We start from the raw sequence: 25,877 nt of genomic DNA, 5'->3' as shown, positions 1-25,877 counted from the left end.
TCGTTAGCTCTTCTTCCGCTTGTGTTTGGATTTAGGCTTGACGGAAAGTATTCCATCTTTGAAATGGAAAATAAAGAAGCGGATTTGATGTTTTTTTCAAGAAAAACCGAGAGGTGTGTGTGTTAGTGCCATGTTACAAGCGTTGCTGCTTTTGGAAGGGGGGGGGGGGGGAGGCAAGTGGGAGAGATAGTAGAATGTGAGGTGGAGTTTTTTTTTGTCGGGTGGAGTGAGGGGGGTATAGAGAGAGAGAGACACACTCAACGACTCACGCGGTTTCCCGCCGCTCGGTTCGGGCTCTCTCATTTTTATCCACCAACGCAGAGAAGCGAGAGAGAGACGGGCTAGTGTGTGACCCGGTTTCTATCGGGATAGACGTGTCCGGCGTGAAATGCAGCTCGTCTCCGTGAAAGTTTCTCTTCTTCGTCTCCCGCTGCTGACGACCATCGGATCATTAAAGCGGTTCACCATTATTGGACATCAAAATACCCCACTGCTCCTGCTAAACGTCTAACAGCGGCCGAACAATATAATAGCCGCCGATTTTTATTATTAGATATTTCCTCGCGCCATTTTGGCGTTTTGAATTTATTCGTTTGGAAACGAAATCGTCCGACTGCAACAACAACAACTCCTTGACAGAAACACGTCGACTGGTGTGCGGTCGACAAGGGGGATTTTTGACAATTGCTGGGCCCGACTCTTACTAGCGAGCCGCCCTCTCTCGTTAACCGTTAAGTGTATTTCAGTTAGTGTGCCAGTGCGGCAGTGTTGCGTGCCCCACCAATCATCAGCGTGTGCGCTGCTGTGTGATGTAATCCCGGGGTCCTTGAAAAATATAAAAACCCATTTTCTTGCGCCTTTCCTTTTGTATCGTCTTCAAAAAAGTTGTGTGTGCTCATCATGACCAACGGTTATTCCTACCACCGGCCCTTGCTGTCTTAGCCGTGAAGAGACTACACGGGGAAAGTGACCGCATTGAACGTGAAAGAAAAAGGCGATAAAGAAAAGAGAAAGGAAGAAACGAAAGAGAAAACAATTGTGTGTGTTTGTGGAAAGAAGAATAAGAAGAAGAAGAAGGAAATCAAACACAACAAAAAATCTCTCTCCCTTCGAAATATTTTTAGGCGAGCACGGAACGTTCAGGAATCCATCAATCACGCTGGATTAACATTGGCTCCGTGTTCGGGAAAGCGGACTATAGGCCTGTGCGTACGATAACGTCATCACTTTTTTTTTTTCCTTTTTGCGGTGCATAGTTTGCTGCGTAACAGACTTTTGTTGTTGTTGTTGTTTGGATATTTCGACGGTGGTTTTCTTTAGCAGAGCTGCTGCAATAGCCATTCGCGCGGTTGTGCAAGTTTTTTGGTGCATGCAGAACCGCTGGCCGTTCTGGTAATTGACTGACAAAGTTCATCAGCTGAGCCCGAGAAGTGTTGTCGTGCTCCTGCTGCTGACGGCCATTGCACGCTTTCACTGTTTACACATCAGAAATCGACCGAGCAGCAAAAAGGCTCACGGAAGGGCGCCCCAAGGAAACGGTTCCGCCCTTTGAAAGAGCACGAAACGGACAAAAATTCCAGTCGGCTCCTTTCGAACTTTGGCTGGACGAGGTATAATTTGGGTTGGACCTTTTTTTCCCCTTTGCGTTATTATTATTTTTTTGGTGGGGCCAGGGCTTTGCAAATATTACGGGAATGATTGAATCGCACGGAAAATGCTGTTGGCCGCGTCATTCACTCCTCAACCGCTGCTCTGTCTCGCGTTCAACGTTGAACGTCGCCCCCGCTCGCTGAATGTCTCGTTACGATCGCCGTTGAGAGACAACGAGTCTGAGGCCAATAATAACGAAGAGGAAATCACCGAAGAAGAAAAAAGAAAACTGGTGGGGTGCTACTGGCCACTAAAGAATTTATAAACAAAAACCAAAAGAAAAGAAAAGAAAGACCAGAAGAATTCCAGTTTATATTTGATCGTCACTGGCTAAAAAGACCAACGGCGTCAAAAGTCAAATCCAACCCGACCAAACAACATTTCGCGAGATTCCGTTTGCCTCTTTCGATTCTTTTCAGACGCACAGCGTAAGAATCTCTCGTAGAGAGGAAGCGATCATTCTAAAAACCAAGAGGATCAAACGACAAACAAAAGAAAAACGATTGTCGAAAAGGGGAGAGAGAGAGAGAGAAACCAGTAAGGAAAAAAACCAAAAAATCGAACCACCACTCTAATAAGATTTTTCTTCTTCTTTTGTGATTTGTTTTTCGTCTTTTATTTTTCTCTCTCTCTCTCTCTCTCTTGCGCGCAAATACTATACCATTACTACTCAGTGCTGTTTGTGTTGCGTGTGACGTTGGCGGCCCCCCTCATCGCTCCATCTCTCGTGTATGATTTTGTGTGTGTGTGTTTGTGCTGAGCTCCGTCCCGAGCGGCGGCCATCAGGAATTCCGTTCACGTTCAGTTTCTCTTTACGGACGCACGGACGGACTGTACACATCGAGGCCGACCAGAATCCGAAAAACACAGACTGAAAAAAAGAAAAAAATAACCACAGCCCAACAAGGTAAGGGGAACCATTTTATTTATTTAGTTTTAAATTAAGTTTTTGGTTTTTTTTTGTTGGCCAAAACAAAATCTCTTAAAAATTGAAATTTCCCTTGACAATCGTTTCGTTAAAAAAAAAATAAGATTGCCGTTTGGTCCAAAAGTCCGACTTAGTGACAGATATTACGTTCGGGCTATTGAATATTGTATACAGGGGTATTTGCGGGGATCTAGAGTAGTAGTGAGTTTTTCAACATATGGATAAGAGATTCTTATGAATTACAAAAGAATCTCCTTCTTGATATTTGGTCCATTTTATTTTTTTTAAAAGGAAAAATACTTCGCTCTCTCTCTCGTACCATTTTTCTTTTTTTGTTGTCTTTCCCCTTCTCCTTTTTATCATCATCCGGGGCCAATGTTTCGCTTGCACATTGATCCATGAGCTTTATGACCGGCCCGCACGATAACAATCATTCGGGCGATAACAGCGAGAAAAACTGTAACTCAAAAACCTAAAAATTGAGTATAACCATCAAATCCTTTTTTGATAAGACAAAATTTTGGCATCCGTTTGAAAATGGAAAAAATTATCTACGATAACTTGATTCTCTGCTCTGGCTCTTTATTTTAGTTTCTCTCTCTCTCTCTGTGTTGACTCTCTTTTATCCTTTGCCCGGTTTATAAATAACACAAACGTATACACTAAGTAAAGAGAGATAGCGAAATCGACCCCTGCGCTTGACCTATGCCTGACATGTTCTGTCCATCTACAAACAAAAAATTCAAATCCTCTTCAACGGGCATCTGTAACGTATATCTACACATGTATTGAAAAGCGTGCGCTCATTATCGTCCGGCGCTCATCTCTCTCTCTGCTGTTTCATCCGGTTTGGATAAAAACCAGCGCAGCAGCGCACTAGTGCGCAAAAGCCGTTTGCATCGCGTTATGAATAGTACCCCAAATTGGATTGAGTTTAATTGGCTGTGGCACTCTCGATTATCGAATATCATCAAAACGGAATCATTTTTTGTTTTTGTCATTCTCGTGTTGGAGAGGCAACCGGTTCGTTCCGGCCTTAACCATTTGTTATATAGATGGTATAGCGTGCGTGAGTGAGTGGTGTAATTTTTTCCTGGTCGATGACAGCCAGTCGTTGTCTCAGAGGAATCCATAATTAATCAGACTGACTTTAAAACCAAATTGCCAAGAAGATGGAGGAGGAGAGTGGGGGGGAAGAAAAGGCGATGATTCATCATCACAGACTGACTGACCCTTTTATGTCGTTGTGCTTATCTGTCGAGCTGTTTGCGAGAGATTTCCAAAGAAAGCCAGACAGAAAACAACAAATACGAAAATTGGCACACACGAAAAAAAAGTAGACGAACGGATTTTTTTTTTCATTTTGAATCACGCCGATCATTTCCCCTCCCCCCCTCTACTCTCATCACGAGTGCTATCTCGGTCAAATAGCATCTGTCAGCATTAGTCATTTCATTCATTCCTTGTTTATTTTATTTACGGGATTTTATTAACGGTTGTTTCTACCAACTTCCCCCCCCCTCCCCCGTTTGTAATTGTTAGTATTTGAACGTTTCCCTCCTTTTTCTTCTTCTTTTTCCCCGTTGTTTATTTATTGCTGACTGTTATGGGGCGTCCACCAAAGCTGATGGTTTCGATGTTTGATTTATTCCCATTGATATGCCTGACGTCGTTTTCAATGAAAAGTTTCGTAGGAAAAAGAGTTTCAAAGTCCATGGCCAAAGAAGGAGCGTCTTTCTTTATATCCTCTGCAATCGGCGTGTAAATGCAAATGTCTCGAGAACCTTTGCCGTTTTTTTTTTTCATTTCCTTGGAGAGTTTGAGAGAAAGTGGACAGCATTAGCCATATAGAAAATCAGACTCGTTTTTCCCCAGCACAGACAAAAAGGGGATCAGCTGCTGTTTCTGGGGCTGCCTATTGCGTCCGTCTGCTATCCCTCGTGTCCGCCCGTTCAAAATGTAGACCCAATTATATTTATAGACGAAGACTACGCGCACACACACACACACACGCCGTCGCCCGTCGTCTGGCATAACAGCAACGACGGACGCGTTTCTCCTGCTGATGCCATCCGACTGGTTGCCCGCGACAGGACTCACGCAAAAAAAAACAACCAAAAAAAGTTCACGTCAACCGACAAAGAGAGAACTGACGTGTTTCACGTATTAATCGATGGCACGTAGCCCACACATTTCCCCCTCCCTCCCGCTCGTTCGTTCGTTTGATATTCCTGCAGCACCGATGAGGTGGTTCCCGCTATACTTCACAGGGGAGCGACATTCATTGTTATCCCAGCTGTCCGGCATCTCGTCAACTCACAGTCAATGGTTTATATAGAAACGGATCGAAAATTCCAGGCGAGCTAGGAACTCGATCAACGTCACGTAACAAAGTAGCGTCGACCCGGTAACTGCGTCCCGTACGTACCACACCAGCAGCAGATTTGCCATTTTCTCGTCTTGTTTTTTTACTTTTTAGGTGGGTCGCGATTTCTTATTTGCCCGGTGGCCCGCCAGGTCGTCTGGCCGTTTTAAAAATAAAACACACCAGCAGAGCACGTTGAAGAAGAAAATCTTTTGAAGCAAAATAAATAAAATCATCCAGTAGACGGGAAAAAAAGTATAAACGACAGCGCGGGAACGCGGGAAGGAGTTGGGCCGCCCTTTGGGGGAGTTGACGAATTTTGTTTTGGTTTGTTTTTGGGTTGTTTCAGCTGGAAAAGAAAATTTGTTGACCTGTTGATGGATGACATCGTCTTTTGTTTACCTCAAAAACTCTCTTGGCCCTCGTCGCATATATTGGCCGCATCCGGCAGGAACTGTGGTGGTGGTTAAAATCCGAAAATATCTGAATTTCTGTTTTTCTGGCGAAACATTATTTTTAGAGAAAAGGAAATTTCAAGTCGGTTTTTTTTTTTTATCTTCTACTATCTCGCCGCGAAACCCGCATTTTGAAATGTTTTACCACGTTATCGGGCAAGTTGGATCGTCCCATTAATGCACAAAAGAGGACGAGGGCAAAATGTGATGCCACCCAGCAGTCGATTAGTAGAACCCAACAAGAGAATCTGATTCCGATTATCTATCTTCACAGTCGTCTGCTGCTGCTGCTGCTGCCGTTTGAGTTTGTGCGTTTGCGTGAGTCTATTTTCGTGACTTTCGCTCGGATACCACACAAGGTGACACGCAGAGGTCGTTTAGTCACGGGTCAGATGACTTATCGCCAGTGCGTTTTTCTGCTGAAAACTGAAACAAACGAAATGGGCCATAAGTCGGACGGGAGAGAAAAGCAAAACTTGTTCCGCTGAAATTCGTTTTCGGCTTTTAGCCTTTTAGCTGGAAAAAACCAAAAATGTTTGTCTGACTGCCGGGCCGAGGACGTGTGTGTGTGTGTACCTTGCAAGGATATTCGAGTGTATGGTTGCTGCCCAATTTGGGTGGCAGCAGGATAACCCAAGAGAAAAAACCCTCGAAGCGATCCGCGTATATATCCATCAATAGTCCTCCTAACTACCAGCTCGACCTTTTGTTGATTGCTGGTCTACGGTATCCATTTGGGGCTGTTGTCGGGCGGTAGTAGCTGGCGGATCCTCGTTCCCTTTTATTTTTGGTGGGCCGTACTCGATGATCGTCTAATAATCATCATAACTAGCAGTACGTAAAAAATATAGCCCTGACCAATAACATCAAATGACATACAGAAAGGCGCCGTTTTATTTAGTTACCAACTGCCTTTACTCTTTTGGGTCTGTGTATAAAATAGCCAGATTGTTAAACAGGTGCTCTACCAAGGAATTTCCAAAATGAAATAAAACATTTAACGAGATTTCCGTACCCAGCAGCACCTGCGTGTGTTGCGTAATAACGGGAAAGTTGTGTGCTGAAGGCGTCGTCGATGCGCGGGGAATATTTAACCGCGACGTCAGCAGCGGCACAATATTTTTTTCGTTCTCTCTTACCCAAGTGTTTTCAAAAAAAATTCCTGTCCTTAACCGTAAAATGCTGGGACAATTTTCTCAGCTGTATTATATTAACGACGGGAAAAATCCCAGCCAGGCTTCGTCTTTTGGTCCAAAAAGGAAAAAATGTTGCTGCACGAGGATGAGCAACAAACTTCTACGGTTGCGCCATATTGTTCCGTTGCTGGAGCTGAGCTGCAACACATATGGCAATTTAGTGTTCGCTCGTGCCTAATATTCTTCCTTTTGAGTATTGCGCCCCCCCCCTCCAGTCTTTTATTAACACCCAACTCCGGGAATTGTTTTTCATCGCCTGAATTTCCCCCCAGAGGCTCTCTAGAATTCAATTGCGCCATAGGAGATTTCATCTTATTTGAACATTTTGTGTTTTGTTTTATCCTGGAGAATGGGAACTTTTCGGTTGCCTTTGGCCTATTGCAGCTGCGATGTTGGGTTTAAAAAAAGGAATCGTTTCCGATGAATCTTTGGTGATTGATTGCCGTCTGGCCGGATGTTGCATGGGATGCTCAACTGGTTAGATTCAGTTGCTCGACTACACTTGTGGTATTCATTTACGGACGTCTCTCCCCCTACTACTCTTTTATCCATCCTATCGACACACTGGCGGCTGGCTGTTTGGGAGGAAGAACTGGCGTTCCAGAGAAAAGAGATTTAGCCCAGACTGTGAGTGCTGTGCATGGCCAGGCGGTTTGACCATCAGAGCGACTCGTCTGACAGAAACGAAGAACTGCCTCTGCACCCAATCAAAGCGTCGGCGGCCCCAGCCACACACTCACGTAATAGAGTCGAAAAAGGAAATGAGATTGAGTCCTATACAATCGATGCCCTGGTGTCTAACTAACTATACGTCGTCCCATGTCGACCAGAGTCATTCGTTGCTGGCATAGGTTATATGACCTTTTGAATGTTGCGCCATCCCATCCCATCCATCCAGCGCGATTAATCGATTCCCCAGAAATATACTCTGCACGATGACGCCCTGCCGTGACGACGATGTGCCAAACAAACAAATAACCAAACGACCGACGGAAGTTTGAGCTGGAAATTCAGGGCGCGCACGAGTCAACCGAATCATTACGAAAATTAACAAACCGCAACCGAAATCACACCAGTAGACCGCGCCGATGCTTTGATTATGTTTTTTCTATTTCGGGAGAAAAACAAAAAAACAAATAACAAAATTCTGATTTGTTTCAACTCGCCAAGGACGCGGTTGTGGAGAACAAACCGCATAGGAGCAACTCGATTTCGTAACTTATTGCGCACTCGCTCGTTTCGTTGAATGACTTTTTAATTCGTATCGCTGCACAGCCATATAGTGAAATGCGATGTTCTCACGATGAGAGTCGATTCGATATACATCTATTGGGTCATTTCGTTAATAGTCGATTGCGAAACGGGTGTGATGAGACTGTCATTCGAATATTAAGATGAATATAATAAGGCGCACCACACATACGTATTATATATTTTAACTACCGACAGCTATCTAACACGGCGATGTGACTGGCAAGTGTAATCTTATCTGCGCTATTCTCCGCTTTCAGCCGGATATAGTCTACACACAATCCTCCATTTCCGGCTGACGGCCCTTTTCAACCATTGCCGCTCCGTTTACTTCGCCTACACACGAATTTCGACACGCTGTAACAGACATGCACAGCAATAATCCCGTTGAAGCGACTTATATAGCTATAGCCGAGTCATGGCCACGATCCGTGTTGATCTCGCTCTTTCTCTTTTCCAGTCTACGCATTTGTACACTACACTGCAGCAGCCGATGTGTGTGTGTGTACTAGTCGTTCGCATACTCTATTTTCATCGGCTGCTGGTAATAGGAGCCGTTGGAGATTCTAATAAGACCATTAGTGGATCGGAGAGACGCCGACGTGCTGATTTCTTCCTCATTTTCTTGTTGAATGTTTCCCGATGTGTACACCCATCAGTATACCAAGGAGCAGCAGTCGCGTCAAGTAAGTCGACCGATTAGAAGATGAGAGAAAGAAAACCGAACATGGTTATGTATTTTCGTTTTTCCTCTTCCGCATCTTGTATAACTTTTGACGATGATGGAAATCTCGACTTACACACACACACAACCGACCGAAATACACACACACATCGGCAGCTGGGTCTTGTCTATATATATTGACTTGAGGCTGTATGGTGCGGTTGCTGGTTATAGGTCCGTCAATCAGGCTGCTGATGTCCCAAAGAAGCTCGGGTCGTCCGCGAGACGGTCGGCGGTGGCGGCGGTTTTTTGAAAAGGTTATCGGCCAGATGCATCCGCACTGTACAGCAGCTTATAGCGTATATACACACAGGCAGACAGTAGTGGCCAGCATATTGAGGATCGAATTCGAGACACACAGGCACTTAGCGCGCAGAGTTTCTCCGCGAGTATATACTTGATATTCGAAACGACGACCGTTTCGGCCACGCAAAAAAAACACACAAGCAAAAAAACCGCGCGTCGATTAAAGTGTCGGATATATATTGGCGGATATTGGCGATATCAAAGAAGGCCAGGGCCAGCCAATAAAATAAAACAAGGACATTTAAAATCCACCACCCCGACCGTAAAAACCCAAAAAAAATCTCAAATTCACATCAGACACTGAATTCTTTTTTTTATTTTATTTTCTGTTTTGTTTTTTGGTGGGGAAAGCGCTTTTGTTGTTATTTTAGACGTTTTTGGCTACTGCGCACTTGCAACGCTCGGCCAGTTCACTCCGGGAGACTATTTTTACACGCCCATCTTTCACACCTCTTTTTTTCTTTTCTTTTATTATTGCAGCGCCATTTCTAGTTTTGATGGTTGAATTCGGGCCATTGTTCCTTCCGCAGTTTTTAGCCAATCCATCTAAATATAACCGGGCAGCATTGTTATTGTCATCAATTTTATCAACAGGCGCAGTACACAGAGAGAGAGACTCTTGGCAGTTGATGATGACCAGAAAAACAACAGCAGCCAACGCCCATGACAATAAAACGCTTATTTCCCTCCCGAAACAAACGACGAGTGAATTATTAATAAACAACATGAGCACTAAAGTGCCTGACATGAGGAGAATATCAAACAACAACCAACCAAAAAAAAAACGAAATAAAATGCACGTGGGGACGGCGCCGTGATCGATCAGCGGGAACCCAACAACTCGCGGCGATGGATGACATATCCCCCAACCGATTGTTTAATCGATGGAAATGCGTGCGTGCCAAACTCCCCCACAGTTGCGGAAGACAGACAGACGCTATATATACATCAGTCTATATAGAGTCTATCAGCTTTACAGTGTACATAACCCCGTACTTTACGGTAGGGCGGGATTGGCGCTGCTGCCTTGTGAGCACCACCGAAAAAAAAAACTTTTTTGATTTTCCATCTCAGAGAAAAGTGAAGGCGCAATGAGAAAAGAGCAAACATACAATCTCTAAAAATACACACACACACAACTCTCGTAGGATTTTTTCTTTTTCTCGTATGGGACGAGATCACATGCAGGTCATGTGTGTGTGTGTGTGTGTGCGCCATATTGTGTAGTTGAGCTCAAAGAGTCGGGATTTTGCGCTGGCCGCGTACGTGATGGAGTGCGGTATTTCGTGGCCGTAACAATCGCCCGGCCTTCCATATAGTATATGGTTTCATGGCTTTTTGGGGGGCTCTGCCGCCCTCGTATAATCGTGAATTTTTTTTGTTTCTCTTGTATTATTATATGGACTTTCTCCGGGTTTTTTTATTTCTATGGGAACTCTGTTGTTGTCGGGCGCTGTATATATAGCGTGCGGAGAATAAAGTAAAAAATTAAGAGAATCGGTCACAGTATTAGCCCGACTCAATTACATCATCTACTATTTTGGCCAAAAATGTGGGTAGTGCTCTAGTAGTAACTAGCGATGGCTGCTGCTGTGCTGGCGAAATCCGACGACTCGCACTTTTATTATAAGAGGAGGAAAGTGCTGGACGGTCGGGTTCGTCGTCCTGTGACGACGTGCCATTCTACACCCACCGCCCGTCGATTTCTTGTGCTGGATGCCCAATACAATAAGAGGAGAGGCCATCATCATCATCATCATCATCATCATTGCCGACAGGCTTTTGAAAACAAGTTCCCCTAATCTACTACACAACGCACAAGTGTAGCGTTTCAAATGCGAAACGCTTAGACCTTAACTACGTCGACCGTCGTCGTGTCCATTACCGATGAGCCCCATGTCCGTGATCCTGCGGGAAAAAAAAGGCCAACGCACACTCGAAAGGCACAACCCACACGCGGTCACTGATTCTTGTTCTTATTCCATGTTTCTACATGTTTGTGATGTAAGACCATCATCATCCCGCAACCCGGAAAGAAGAAAAAATCAAAGGAAATAAAAAAGAAAACAAATAGGGCGGAGTCGCTTTTATACGGTCGGTAGCTACGACGACGTGACCGTAATTCAGGCTAGACCCTTTTGCGCAAGCCAACCCCATCCCCAAATGCACGATCCTTATATTCCTGCCCACCCGTTTTTGAGCTTCTCCCATCGCCGTGGCTCTGGCTCGTTTATCAGTCGATAGAGTCGCCCATATTCGCTCCCATCCGGCAGCTCTAGACGCCGAAGAAAATCCAGCCTGGTATATGGTGGAATAGATATTCTCTTCCCGTTGGATCGTGATGGCTCCACTGCGGCTCTCCATCACATCTCGTCGGCGGGGGCTGGGCTGGGCTGGGTCGTATCCATCGCTTCCGCTTTTTGTTTGCAGAGAGAAACTCGTTGTCATTTACCAAAAGCGAAAGCTTTGCCTTGTTATCATCTGTATAGACTCTGCTGGCGCGTTTGGGGGAGCCGCGGGTGCGTGAGAGCCTCTCTCTCCATCTAGTCGGACAAACTCCGAGGCCGTCATCTGATATTGGCCCGGCTGCCCGGGCTCTAAACAGCATAAAAAGGGCGGGTCTATTTCCTCTCCCTTTTTTTCTCTACTCCCCAGCGTGAGCGTCGGAGCACGAATGTCACATTTGAACATAACGTGTGAAACGAACATCCTCGAAGAAATTTCCTTTCGTTTGTTCTTCACAAAGAACCTTATGTCTACACGTACGTCTGTTTGCTCCTCGCAGACTGGAAAGAATAAGAAGAAGAAGAAAAGATGGCAGCTAAACTAACCGTTCCGGTCGAGATCTCTCCCGTTTTTCCCTCTCGCTCCCCCAACTATCGGTGACACAATCATGGTGCGGTTTTCTGCCTTCACCCGCGTTCATTTTCTTCCCCTTTTTTTTTCGCTAATGGATCGTTAAGTGGACAGGACAATCTCGTCGATGAGGTGCTGTGTTACACACAGCTCAGAGTCCTTTTTGCGTGATCATCGCTAACTCGTTTCGTTACTAAACGCGGCAGCTCAGATATCTCTCCGCCATGGCGAGATGGCGAGAGAGATTTGCGGTTGATTATAGCACTAGCGTTTCTCTAATCGAGGTAAGAAGATATATACAACTACTACCGGAGCTTAGACACGGAGAGACTGGTTCTTGTTGTTGTTATCACGCTTGATTGAGAAAAAAAGAAAAACGACAGAGAACGAGATCTTCTTTCAGTTCACATGCCGAGGAAAAGAATTCAAAGTTGTAATATTAAGACTTTCTCCAATCACTGATTCATCAATTTTTTGTAAAAATTATCCGCCATCTTTTTTAAGGATATAGCGGCTCATTTCTTATTGCCAAATTGCAATGGAATATTATTTAAAATAAAGAAAAGAAATATTTCTTTATGATCTCTTTGTTTAGATTTCTTTACACCGGCATTATAAGTTTGTCGGATTCTATCCCCAGCCCTTTTGACGTTTTCCTTTTTCATCTTGGAATTAAGAATTTTCTGAGGTAAAAGAAAAATGCTCCCCCTTACCTTTTCCTGTCGGCAACAGGCATAAGATGTTGTGGTGATGGATATTTTTTGGGCTATGCACTCGCACTGCAAGGGGACCAAAGTCCGGCCCTGGAGCGTGTTGAATTCTACGTTGGAAGTTTATTTGCGTTTGTCTTTTTTATTATTTTCTCTCTTTTTCTTTTTCGGGACTGCGTAATGTGTCCTTTGATATCACCCAACAACACGGCGAGAAAAGTGCAAGGGAATCTCTCCCTACCTCTGCACTTTGAGAGAATTTTGGGGGTCACTTACGTAAAAAAGACAAAAGAAGCGAAAGACAAAAGAAGAAGAAGAAGAAAAGGATTTGGATAAATGTTCAAGTAGTCGTGGTGGTGGAGAGCACACGGCACACACCGTGTCGCCTTGACTCTGTGTGTCCTCGTCGCACACAAGAGATAAGCGTCGACAGTTGGCAAAAAGGAAAAAAAAAAGCGCAAAGTTTTAAACACACAAACGGCGAAATGGATAAATAACTCTTGTTGTTTTCCCCCCTCCGTGTGTGTTTGTGATGCCTTTCGTCGGCCGCCCAGCAGCAGCTAGCAAACGTCGTTCGTCGATATATGGAAATCCTTTTAGCGGTCACACAATGTGTCCGACCGAAACTGAAAAGGACGATTCCATCTTCTTCTTCTCCCGTTGCTGCTGACCATCGACAAGGACAAAAGGTAAACGAACGCCAGTTTCCTTGGAAACGCTTTAGCGTCCACTTTTTGTTATTTACTCAAATGAAAAAGAGAAAATTGATTGAACGCCATGACAGTGTTGATTGATTGTTGGGGTTTTTCAATTCGGCAAACTGGATGGAGTTGACACACCGATGAAATTGGGGGAAAAATGATCAAGTGTCAAGTTGTGCGGACGTTGTCACCAATCATCGCTAATCGGCGCCACGGCGCGTTTGTTTCACTGACCAAAGTGCAAGTCCGTCTGTAGAGCCGCATTAATGCCGTTAATATTATTTTTATGATTATTATGTTACCGATTGAAAATGACGGACCGCCGGCCAGCAGTGCATCCCTCCCGCTGTGGGCATCATTTGGCTGTGCACGGCTCTGGCCCGCCTTATTTGTTTGTTTGTATTCATTCCTTTTCTGTTTGTGTTCAGTTTTCGCACAAAACAAATAACACACACGGACGGACGGACTTTATTTTTTTTTCGATTCTCTTTTTTTCTGTTTTGGTCATTCGCCATTACTGTTTGTCGCTTGGGCGACCTTGTTGGCTCCTCATTTCGTTGCTATGGTCCCCAAATCGACCAACGCCAACGGTTCGATTCTCCGTTTCGTTTGAAAAAAGTTTGGCCTTTATTTCTCCCGTCTGTTTATGGCTGTAAAGTAGGACGATACACAAGAGGTCTTTGTACCTCTTTTTCTTTCTCGTTAGATACAATCGGGTTTTGTATACGTCATATCATTCATTCTCAATAAGAAAATCGAGTTTTCTTAATATTTAAGGGGTCACCCTATTTTATGAATAGAATAAAACATATTTAATGCCCATAAAGTGGATTGACTACAATAGTTTCTAATACAGGTTTATTATTGAAGTTGACGATATCGGCTAGACGGTTTCTCGTATTGATTCATAGAGCAGATAAGAACATAATAATAACTCGATCATCTCCTGAGACGACACTTGGCCAATTTTGATGATAGATCTTCTCAACTGTCGCCTAGTGTGTGTGTGTAATGCAAACAAAGCCATTCATCATCCCACGTCAGAATGACAGAAAATATTTTTTTTCTCTCTCTCTCCGGAAAAAAGTTTCCCACAAAGCTGCTGTCACATCCTTAATATCGATCTGATGAATGTTTTCTCTGTTATCTTCTCAAACCCGATGACACTGCAGGGCCGGCGTGAATTGATCGAGTCTCAACGACCGTCCAATAGCCGCAAACATGTCCGTCGGCAGGAGAGAACCACCGTCGCCAACCGAATCTATCGTCGGCCAGGTACATATTGATCAATCTTGTTTCTTTATTCCTATATATCAACTTGTATGAAATTGTCTGGCGTCCGTTTTTTTCCCAGGTGATAAAAACGGGATTGACTTCGACCCGGTGCACAGCCCGATGGCGTCCGTCTTGGTGGTGGCTGTCGTTGCTTTTCTTTGGTCTGCTGCTGATCGGACCGGCTGAGCCGGGGACGGGCAAACCGATGGTCAACCTGACTATTGGTTATTTGCCGACCATTTTGGGCGAACACCGCGACAAGCAGGGCTTATCAATTTCGGGAGCTATCACGTACGCTCTGCAGCAGATTGAAATCGAAAAGATCTTGCCCGAAGGTGTCTCTTTGGTCCTCCAATTTAACGACACCCGCTCCGACCTGCTCCTCACCACCAAGGCCCTCACCGAGATGATGTGCAAGGACGTTGTGGCCGTTTTCGGACCTGAAAACACCTGCAACGTCGAAGCGACCATCTCGTCGGCCTGGAATCGCATGATGATCTCCCACGTGAGTTTTATTTTCTGACTCATTTCACCAATTACAATTTAATTTGAGTTTTGATTTATTTTTTATTATATTATTGTGCAGAAATGTGCAGATCACACCGTCTCGGACAAGAAGAAATTCCCGACGTTTATCAGGACGTACCCGACCGAGACACAGGTGGGTTATTAATTTTGAAGTCTATGAGGTTATCGCACCAGCTATAGCAGTACATTTCTAATCCAACGTCAAGGAGCGTGCAGCTCTCTTGTCTGAGTTTGTGTTGTTGCTATACCGCCGCCGTTTGCTGCATTTCATTCGTCTTGACTCGTCCATTGTTTTACAATTGTTTTGGACTGGCTGACCCCCTTGCTTGTCTGCACAGATCAGACAATCGCGCACACCTTAATCGGAATTGATGCTCGGAACCTTTTGGGTATTTTTTTCGCGGGATTTACTATCTACACTTTCGTTCGGGACCAGTGCCAATTCCAGTTGTGCCAAACTAGCGCTGCTGTTGCATTGGTGAATAGTTGAAATTTCATTGGGGCTAAAAGATTGGGAGACGCATCGGTTGATTGAAGTGCTGGCCCGTCTCTCTCTAGCTCTCCTATTATTTGAAAGAAATTCTAAAGAACCGGGACTGTCCAATAAGTGCAACAATCGGGAGCTCTCGGCCGCGCTGTGTCATTCTTCGACTCGTATTCTATAAATCGCTGACGTGGTGAATATTTCAACTGATGGCATGTCCAGTAGCAGAACGGGAATGGCTGGCTCACAGCAACTCGGCGGTCCCATCCTTAATGACATTTTCGTGAGCGGCTCGGCGTGTGGCAAATAGAACAGACCTTGACAAAAACTCTGTGCATCAGGGACGACATTTTCAAAATGGGCATGGCCGCAGCAGCAGCAGCAGCGGCTCTCTCTTTATTTTATAAGTTGATGGGATTTCAAAGATAAAAAACTAAAAGTGTAAGATCTTAAGTAGTAAATGCGGCCTGTTTTTCTTATTTTCCTTTGTGAATAATGAGACTTGCTGATATTTGACTTATTTGAGTTATGGCTATCGAATTTTGACTGGTTCCTTTGACCTTAACTTCTTTTTTGTAAATTTCTTTGATGAGAAATGCCAGTAGTCAGCGTATTTCACTTTTTTAAAAGTTGTACATATAGTAGCTCAACTGCTTTTAAAAGAAAAACGACATTTCCCCCCCATTTTGGTGTCTGGCGCAGGCCAACAGTCCAGTCCAGTCCCTCTGCCCAGGCCAATGATAAATTTCTTGCGAATAAGGACGGAATGGCGTAAAACGAGTTGGGCGCGGTGGTCGGCACAGCTGCAGCTGCTGCCTGCCTGCCCCGTCTAAAGAATAATGTCACCATCTTTCTCAACAGGAATTCCATCGCTGGCCTTTCTAGAATGATGCCGAGGCTCTTTTAATCACATTTTTCATTCGCTTTTCTTGTATACGTATGTATGTATCCTTCCAAATAAAGAATAGGGCTCGCAGAGGGAACGATTTAGCACGATCCGTCCGGACAGTTTGACTTTCTTTTCTCCGTTGGACTGTCTCGTTGGCCGTTGGACTGTGACGGAAGACTTGATCGGTATCCGAGCTGGCCCTGTTGCTCTGCCAGCCCACAGCCCACCATTAAACATGGGGGTCGAGCCCTTGCTGGCCACGTTTAATTATATTATTTTCTTGATGTTGTTGTGGAAACCCGAGAAAGACACGGAATGGATATTGATATCCGATTTATCAGTCCGGCTATTTCTGTATCTCTTGCGCAATGTTGGCCATTTTTTTGTGTTTGACGTGATTGAATTGACTCTTTTAAATTGGTTGGTTTTATGCAGGTGACGAAATCGATCGTGTCGCTGCTGCTGCACTACAACTGGAAGAAATTTTCGATCGTGGCCGAGAATTCGCCGCGATGGCAGACGGTGGCCGACTCGCTGGAGGCCCGGGTCACGGCCAACGTCGCCATGAAACTTCATCTCAATCACCGGCTCAAGTTCGAGGACATGAACCGCTGCTGTGCCAATCGGGAGTCATGCTGTCACAATTCTTGGACGTTTGATATCCTTGAGAAGACTCGCTCGGGCACTCGAAGTGAGCACACACATTGATTCTATTTCTTTCTTTATTTTTTCAAATCGACAATCTTTTAAGTCTCCGGTTCCAATTAAGTGTCGACATGATCCGCTGAGTGAATGATGGCATTGTAGCGTTGTAGTTGTGTCATTTCTTCATATCATGGGATTATTATTATGGATTTGTTGTGGCACAAAACGTTTTTTTCCAACTTGAAAGAAGGAGCTGTTGTACGCGCGGTTTCGCAATAACTGTCACGACAGTTGCGGGACCCGCTTTGTAAAAACTTGGGGAAAAAAATGTTTTGGATTTTCCAAATCTTCCACTTCGTTTTTCTGTCACATTCCGAGAAGGTAAAAAAGAGACGAAAGAGAGAGAGAAAACCTTTTTCGGCCACTTTGGCTGACCTCCTTTTTTTGGGCTTGTTGTTTCTCTGCTGCTCACTTTTTGGCTCGTGCCATTTGGCGTCAATCCGCTACCGATTTCTTCTTCTACATGTCGTTCCCGCTGCTGCCGTGCAGCGCATTCCCGTTAGACACTTTCGCTGTTTTCCATTTTGTTTTTTTACCTTGTGTCGCACTGATTATTTGATTATCTCTCTTTTTGTTTGTTTCATATTTTTCACCTAAACAGTTTATGTGTTCCTGGGCGAGCCGCACAACCTCTACGACTTTATGACGACAATGCAAATGATGAGACTCTTCACCAAAGGAGAGTACATGGTCATTTCCGTCGACTGGGAAACTTACAGCCCCGACCGAGCCAGAGAATACCTATGGAGTTGAGTCGCCTCTTTATTTTTATCTCGTCCGTTGTTGTTTATTCATTCGCACATCATCGCGGCGCATTCCGCAATTTTTCACGCCGCCCTTTTTCTCTCTGTCTAGCGCGCACACACATTATGCACACTGTGTGTCTACGGTGTATTAGCTTTAGTGGCCTTATCTCTCTCTATAAATCTGCACTTACTTGATATAGACCACCGCAAGTGCTGTTGGGATATAAACAGCGCGGGCATCACTCGAGGGCTATTTTTCCTCTACTTGTTTAGTTGAGGACGTGCTTCGTCCATCGTCTCTCTCTTTCGACTACCTTGTTTGTTTTCTTATTTAAAAACGGGCTGGCTGCTGCTGCGTGCCTTGTGTGTGTGCTTTAAAGAAGAAGAAGAAGAAGGAAGGCATTGAAAAAGCTCATGACTCGCAATATGCGTTATCTCGCCAAGTCACTTTGCTGGGCTGTGTGGACCAAAGAAACAAAAAGAAGAAATGAGGTCAGTGGCGTCCATGAAGGGCAGGGTCCGTGAGCACCGGCTATTAAGAGAGCGTTTTTGTGGGAGATGTGCACACAGACAGCCTGGTATAGCACACACACAACCAAGATAAGAGATAAAATAAAAAAGCCTCTTTCTTTTTTTGTGTTGTGCGGCTATATAAGCTGCATGTGCCGCACACAACTGTAATAATATGAAAATGGAACCTTGTTGTTCGACTTTAGCGAACCAATCAGAACAAAGGGCTGATCTCAGTTATTTTTTCGGAGGGGTTTGTCTTTTTACTTTTGCTCTTATCTCGGCCGGCTAGAGGGGCCATTGGGTGTCAAGCCGTTACCGAAATAGCCTTTCAAACAAAAATATGCGATAGACGACGTCACCTTCTACTGGCGTGTCTGACCTTTGCTGCTGATTAAAAGAAAAAAAAAGTGAAAAGAAAAAGACAGTCCAAAAAAGAAAATGGATCAGATTTATATCTGACTGATGGCCTGACATCTCATTATTTGTTCAACAACAACACAGACTGATGACGCCAGGGATTCCTAAGCTTTTTGTTTCACGCGGATTTGTCTAGCCAGCCCGCCAGTTGCGTACAAATGTGGCAACCTCTAGTCTAGTAATGTATAGCCGGGAAAGAACATCAGGATCAGTCGCTGATCCGCCAACGATTTTTCTTTTCTTATTTTGCCAGTTCATTTATTTCGCTCTTTTCAACACACTGCCACCGACATTCGAGAGGATGGATGGATAGAGGAGGAGGATCACCAGTTTTACGATTTCCATGTCAAGTTCGGCGTGACTAATGTTTGTTTACAACTTTTTGTTTGGTTCTTGATGGATTCTTTTTCCCCCGATAATCGAATGACGGAAGCAGAACAGCAAATGGTGAGCGAAATTCGAAATTGCAGCGAACTCGAGTCACCTAGTCCGGAAGCGGCCAAGTCGCTTCTGATGATCGTCACTACCAAGCCCGACGAAGGATTCACGAAATTCTCCGAGATGGTCCGCAAATACAATCAGGAGCCTCCGTTTGGTTTCTCCGAGCCGGATATCTTCAAAACTTTCGTCAGGGTACGTGAGTCTTTTCTTTAAATTGACTAGCTGAGACTAGCTGAGACTAGTTGTCCTGTCAACACACAGTTGAGCCGGAGCCTCTCTTTCGTCGGCTCTCGATATGTTATTTATTATGATTTCAGTCGATCCGTCTTGATGATAAATGGCCTTTCACCGATTCTGATATTTATACACAGCACGTTCCCATGTACGCTGCCCATTTGTACGACGCTGTCCTCCTCTACGCCAGGGCGCTGGGCGCAACGCTTAAGGAGAACAACTTGACCGATCCTCAGAGCATTACCGAAGCGGCCAAAGACGGCAAAACCCTTTTCATGAAGATTCATAATCGAACATATGAAAGTGAGTTTTTTTGGGTTTTCTCATCGGGTTTTATGGACCACTTGACTCAATTTACTTCCGCCTGGCAGGCGTGACGGGTGCGTCAATCAGGATTGACGACAATGGCGACTCTGAGGGCAACTACACGGTGCTGGCCGTCAAATTCAACAACATCTCGCGTGCCATCAACGTCAACAAGATGGGAGACAAGGACAAATTTCACTGCCACTACGAGATGATGCCCGTTGGCCGGTTCGATTACACCAACAACACGACGCCGGTATGTGTACATTACATGATTTTAACAATTTGCATGACTTGCATAACCTTTAATGCTGAACTATTTGTGCAGAAATTCACGTTGACGGACAAGATTCTGTGGGTGGCGGGCGAACGTGCGCCGCTGGACGAGCCTCCGTGCGGCTACCGGAACGAGCGGTGCAGCGACTCTGACACGCGTCTGAGAGATTCCCAGATTGCCGCCGGAGTTCTCGGCTGCATTTTCCTGGCGGCCGTCATCACGACTCTCTTTGTCTATCGCAAATGGAAGGTTGAACAAGAGATTGCCGGTCTTGTTTGGAAGATCGATCCCAAAGACATCATATCAATGTCATCGCAGACTGCCGATGGCTTCATGGATAAATCCACCAGCAAAGTAATAATCGAATTCCGCCTTTCCCTTTTTTTCTCTCAAACTAAATCATCGCTGCTGCTGCTGCTGGACGGGAATCTTTTTATGTTGCGCCCAGCGGACGGGCGTATATTGCGTCTACTATACCGAAATAGTTACACGCAGAGCCAAACCATCTGTTTCAGGCTTTTATATTCCATTGAACGATTTGGTGTTTTTGGGTCATTATTTTTTCCCCTAGTCGATAAAAAGGCGGCCAACGCGATTCACTAAAGATTTGAGTGGGTTGTTGTTGTTGTTGTGTGTGTTTCCCGGTTTTGAGGCGAACACGTCCACAACAGCATCTGCTCCCGATTTCGACGTGGCTATAAATTCATGGTTGTTCTGTTGCCGATGGCGGAATCAATTTCGCGTGCGCTGATTACCAATTTGTGAAGGCCATCTTTTGATTTTTGGGGCAAGAGATTAATTAGTTAGTTCAAGTTGACATTTGAAGGTCGCGATTAAAAATCTGATCAATCTGCGCGTTTTGTTTGTGTGTTTTGTTGACTTATTTGCAGTTGAGTTTGGCGAGCGTGACGGTGGATCAGGTTTTCACCAAAGTCGGTCGCTATCGCGGCACCATCGTCCGCACCAAGGAGCTCTGCTTCTCCAAGCGCTACGACATTGGACGCAAAACGATGAAGGAAATGCGTCTAATGCGCGAAATCCGTCACGACAACATCAACCCGTTCATCGGAGCTGCTGTCGAACCGTGTCGCATCCAGATCGTCTCCGAATACTGTCACAAAGGATCTCTACCGGTATGCAATCATCAATCAATCAATATCTAAACAAGCACTGCGAGCGAGCTGAGCAAAAGCCCGCGGAGCGCTAGATTTATCGCCGTCCATTAACCTGAGACTCGAAAGCAAAAGAGTCGTCGCCTAAATGGAAAAACATTTCGCCAGTGCTGCGCGGATGCCCATAGAGATAAGAGGCCTCAAAGTTATTCTTTTATTGTTTTTATACGACCATCAGGACATTTTGGAGAACGACGACATCAAGTTGGAGAATATCTTCATAGCCTCGATGGTCAACGACCTGATCAAGGGTATGACGCATCTCCACAAAACGGATCTACACTTCCACGGCAACCTCAAGTCATCCAACTGCGTCGTCACGTCGCGCTGGGTCCTCCAGATTACCGACTACGGCCTTCACGAGCTCCGCGCTGCCGCCGAGAAGGATTCCATCGGAGATCACGAACTCTACCGCAGTAAGTTTGATCGTGTCAATGTCATTTTCGCTGGAATTTCCCGTAGAACTTTGTTGTGTTTTTTTTTTTGGCACTTGTATTTCGAGACAAAATCGAACGTTTTTGGTGGACGAGAAAAATATGAGATCCATTCTTCCTTATTTTATTTATGTGGCGGCTTTGGCTCCTCTGCGCGCGTTATTCAAAATAGCTGGGCGCTTGTGATTTATTGCCGCTGATTCCCTTTTTTTCCTTCGCAAATATCTCTACGTGCGCGCAGAGCGTACGCCAAAATTGATGGGCTCATAAAGTTCAGATCTCGGTCGTTGAGCTTCATGTGTTATTGTTTTCTTCTTTTTGAACCCAACAGATTTGTTATGGAAGGCGCCGGAATTGCTGAACGACCAGTCCAACTCGGTTCGTGGCACACCAAAGGCTGACGTCTACGCCTTCGGCATGATCCTCTACGAGATTCTGACTCGGCAAGACGCTTTCACTGGCTACAAACTCGAGCCAAAAGGTTAGCGTTACATTATCCCACTCCCACCCACCCCAAAACAAACGCGTGACTCACCCACCCCATCATCGCAAATCACTTCGTTAGTCTTTCTATATAACTTTTTCGACTTTCTTTGCCCGATTTGAAAATAGACATCGTCGACAAGATTCGAACTGGCCCAGCTCCAGGAGAGAAACCCTTCCGTCCCGATATCCAGGTATACACAACTAAAACTATTACAAACTCACGCGTGCCGTTCTAATGGAGCGTGGATGTGTAGTTTATCACGCTGCACGGGTTTTTTGTTTACCTCCTCAATAATATACCAACGATACGCCGATTTATGGCCAGTCGGCTTTATTATCGATCGCCCCAGTCCTTTCACGAGCGTGAAAGATCTACTCTCATGAAATGAAATGAAAGAATCAGCTGGATGCTCTTTTTGCGTTGTTAAATACATTTTCGATCCTGCCGAGGATTCCTCCCCAACTTCTGGTTGGGGGAAACAACTGCCAAAGTCGTTTCGGCTCGTCAAGCCTATATACCGACATCCCCATATACATAGCCTTGAATTACTAGCATCATTTCCTCATCCGGCGGATTGCATTGAACGAAACTGCTGGCGCCGCGACAATGTTTTTCTTTTCTTTATTTTCTTTTTCTTTTTGTTTGATGAGTCTGTAGAGAAAACCCATAGAAAATGATCTCGAGATATATAGTATCTAGTTGTTGATGGCTACATTGACTTATTTATTCATTACCCCATTCTGTGTTTGTTAAAGATGCTCCAAGATTATTGCATTTTCGTGCAACCCGACATTGGAATGGGCTGTCCGGAGTACATTCGCTCTTGCATGGAGGATTGTTGGGCCGAGTCACCGGAGCAGCGCCCGGATTTCCCCACCATTCGCGATCGTCTTCGTAAAATGAGAGAGGGAATGTAAGTTATTATATATACGGTTACCCAGTTATTCTTCTTCTTCGTACTCAACACTATATAGGCACAGCAGTCGTCTTGTGTACTGTAGGCACATAATGACCTGGCGTCTGATATGATTTCTGACTTTTTGTTATCGTGGCCGTTTGGTCGATGCACAGGAAGCCGTTTATTATGGACCAGTTGATGGAAATGATGGTGATCTATGCCGGCAATCTCGAGCTCTTGGTCACCGAGCGGACCCAACTTCTCTACGAAGAGAAACAAAAGACCGAGGACCTCCTCCATCGCATGCTACCAAAGTCAGTCTGGTTTTTCAACCCCCCTTTTTTATTTTTATTATTAGCCACTCTTGCGAAATGAATAGACACACCCTTAAAAGAATAAGCTCTTAATGGCTGACATTGACATTGACAGACCCGTGGCTCAACGACTCACAAGAGGGTGGGGCGTCGAACCGGAATCCTACGAAGCTGTCACCATCTATTTCAGTGACATTGTTGGCTTCACCAAAATGTCGGCCGAGAGTACTCCGTTCCAGGTAATTCTTTTATTAAAAACTTGTAACTCGATTTAGATTTGACAATTTTGTGGGCGTTGTTTTCTCCGCAATTAGGTGGTCAACTTTCTCAACGATTTGTACACCTTGTTCGATTCCATCATCCAGGGTTACGATGTGTACAAGGTGGAAACCATCGGAGATGCCTACATGGTGGTAAGTCTCACAATATATACAACTTGTTTTCATTTTTGACTTAATTTCATCTAAAATTGGGTGAAAACAGGTTTCTGGATTGCCTTTACCCAACGGCGATCTACACGCCGGCATGATTGCGTCGATGGCGCTTGATTTGCTATCAGCAGTCAAGAATCATCGCGTGTCCCATCGACCTAAAGATCCAGTTTTACTCAGGATCGGAATTCACACCGGTACAATACACAAGTTTAAAATAAATACAAATAAAGGGTAAAAAACCATTTTTGTCGATATGATGAAACAGGTCCCGTGGTGGCCGGAGTAGTGGGTTTGACGATGCCCAGATATTGTTTGTTCGGCGACACGGTCAACACGGCTTCGCGGATGGAATCGAACGGCGAGCCCCTGAGGATTCACATCAGTTGCGAGTGTCGAAAGGCGTTGGAAAAGATCGGCGGTTACGTGACGGAAGAACGAGGACTGGTCGCCATGAAGGGCAAAGGCGAAGTGTTGACACACTGGCTGATTGGCGTCACAAGTGGAGCTGTTACAGCACGAGCGGACGTTGGACCCGATCAAGCGCCACTCTTTTGTCGCCCGTCTGGTGCCATCGGAGCAGCGAGTTCCAACGCCAACGGCAGTGCCGGCAACATGTCGGATCTTCGCCGGAGGAGTCCTCGAATGCTTCACAGGGCGGAATCGATGCTGACGAGGAGAGTGTCGTCCGATTCGAGGCCCGTTGGCAGCGGGAGCATTCGAATGAGCTCGTCGCTGGCTGCGCAACAAGGACGGACACAAGGCCAGCCCAACAGGATGTATCACCACGATAATTCGGCCGAATTGTTGGAGGGTTCCAATAGCGACTCGATATGCAGCAGCATCATCAGCACCAATCAACCTCCAACTCCGAAAGTATAAATTTCTCATTTTCTCCCTTTTGAAAGTTTCCATGGTAACACGTTCCATTTCTTTTTAAACAAAACAGCTTTTCGACAGGAAAACGAGCCAATCGGCTCGGTCTCTGCGTTCAGTTCGAACAACCAAGTCAAATGCAAGTCTACGGCGTAGTTGCCTATTAACGCGCAGCGCACATGCCAGCCAAGTTCAAATCGTTGCCGAGGGAGCGAGCGAGAGCGGTGATGTGGATTATCGGAGCGGAACAACAGCCAGTCCGCTGTTACCTCAAAGGCGATGCCAGTCACTCGGTCGATTTCCCGAAGACGAAGATGAACAACACCACCACCACCACCACCACCAGCATCAGGAGCAGCAGCAGCAGCAGCAGCAGAGAGCGGGCGGTTTGAGTTCGGTTAGTCATGGTCCCCGGCAGTTTCTCTGCGTTCCTCAAGTCTTCCCTTCTCGAAACAAGTCGAATCAGCGTCGCAGGAAAGAATCCAAATCCCTGGATCTTTTCCCGTCTGAATTGAGGTCGACTTTGATAGACCGGTCGCCGCTGCCCAGTTGCGCGTCGCAGGATGACACTGAAGACGAACATTCTCGACTTCTCAGCGACGATCACAACGTCGTCTTGACAATCCCGAACGGGGATCAACCGGAGCAAGCCGAATTGTCACGACCCAACGGACATATCAAGACTTCGGGCTACCAGGCCGTCAGGTTACTCCAAAACGACGACGAAGGGATTGACGTCAATTCCGAGACTCTGCTCAGTCGCGATCGCACTCGGCATCGGCCCAGTCTCACAGCCTGTGGATTGATGGAGTCTGAAAAGAGATACTCTTGTGAACAACTGGAACATTCGACATCGGGCGAGAGACTCGGTAAAGAAGGCAAAGACACGGTCATCGCCCCCACTGTTAGCAAGAGCGTGCCCAACGTCAAGCGGTGGATAGTCAATCTGTTCGGCGTGGGTCACGGAGGTGATGCTTTTAGTCGGAATCCGCAGACGGGAGAGGACTTTTCCGACCTCCACCGTGATGACAGAGAAAGCGTTGTGTGAAATTGCGCCTCCTTATTCTTGCATCCTCCACAGTCTTTTTACATGATGACAAATTTGCTTTACTTGTTTCGTGATTCGTATATTTCGCCATTTGAAAATGCCATACCCGATCTCCGATTCTTCTCGGTTAAGATTTTTAATCGATTTCAAGTCGGAATGTTTTCTTTGATTTTAGTGTATCTGTAATATTGTCGCTGCTGAAAATATTGTGATAAATCGGTTGTTGTTTTACATACCTTGTTTTGCACTTTGTACATCGA

The 25,877-nt window shown here is 45.4% G+C and overlaps 1 protein-coding gene across 2 annotated transcripts; it reads left to right on the top strand.

Annotated features, from left to right (window-relative positions):
• Positions 1-320: 320 nt before the first annotated feature.
• On the top strand, positions 321-25,848 carry LOC124188825 (receptor-type guanylate cyclase Gyc76C-like). 2 transcript variants are annotated; one of them, XM_046581705.1, is made up of 22 exons: positions 321-1,610; positions 1,674-2,557; positions 14,315-14,417; positions 14,497-14,922; positions 15,004-15,078; positions 16,754-17,009; positions 17,625-17,771; positions 19,136-19,332; positions 19,512-19,677; positions 19,746-19,936; positions 20,009-20,311; positions 20,848-21,090; positions 21,308-21,545; positions 21,895-22,044; positions 22,176-22,240; positions 22,806-22,963; positions 23,122-23,262; positions 23,378-23,501; positions 23,577-23,675; positions 23,746-23,890; positions 23,962-24,569; positions 24,643-25,848. In XM_046581705.1, exons 3-22 carry the CDS (start codon positions 14,364-14,366, stop codon positions 25,615-25,617), a joined length of 4,761 nt encoding a protein of 1,586 aa, XP_046437661.1. In that variant the 5' UTR covers positions 321-1,610; positions 1,674-2,557; positions 14,315-14,363; the 3' UTR covers positions 25,618-25,848. The 2 variants fall into 2 exon arrangements, with proteins under 2 accessions (XP_046437661.1, XP_046437660.1); XM_046581704.1 differs by lacking the exons at positions 321-1,610; positions 1,674-2,557 and adding an exon at positions 4,376-13,130.
• The last annotated feature ends 29 nt before the right edge of the window (positions 25,849-25,877 follow it).

This window comes from Daphnia pulex, chromosome 2, assembly GCF_021134715.1.
Source record: "Daphnia pulex isolate KAP4 chromosome 2, ASM2113471v1".
NCBI classification, from domain to species: domain Eukaryota; kingdom Metazoa; phylum Arthropoda; class Branchiopoda; order Diplostraca; family Daphniidae; genus Daphnia; species Daphnia pulex.
The sequence above is the reverse complement of the archived record's forward strand: the minus strand, read 5'-3'. Positions and strand labels throughout refer to the sequence as shown.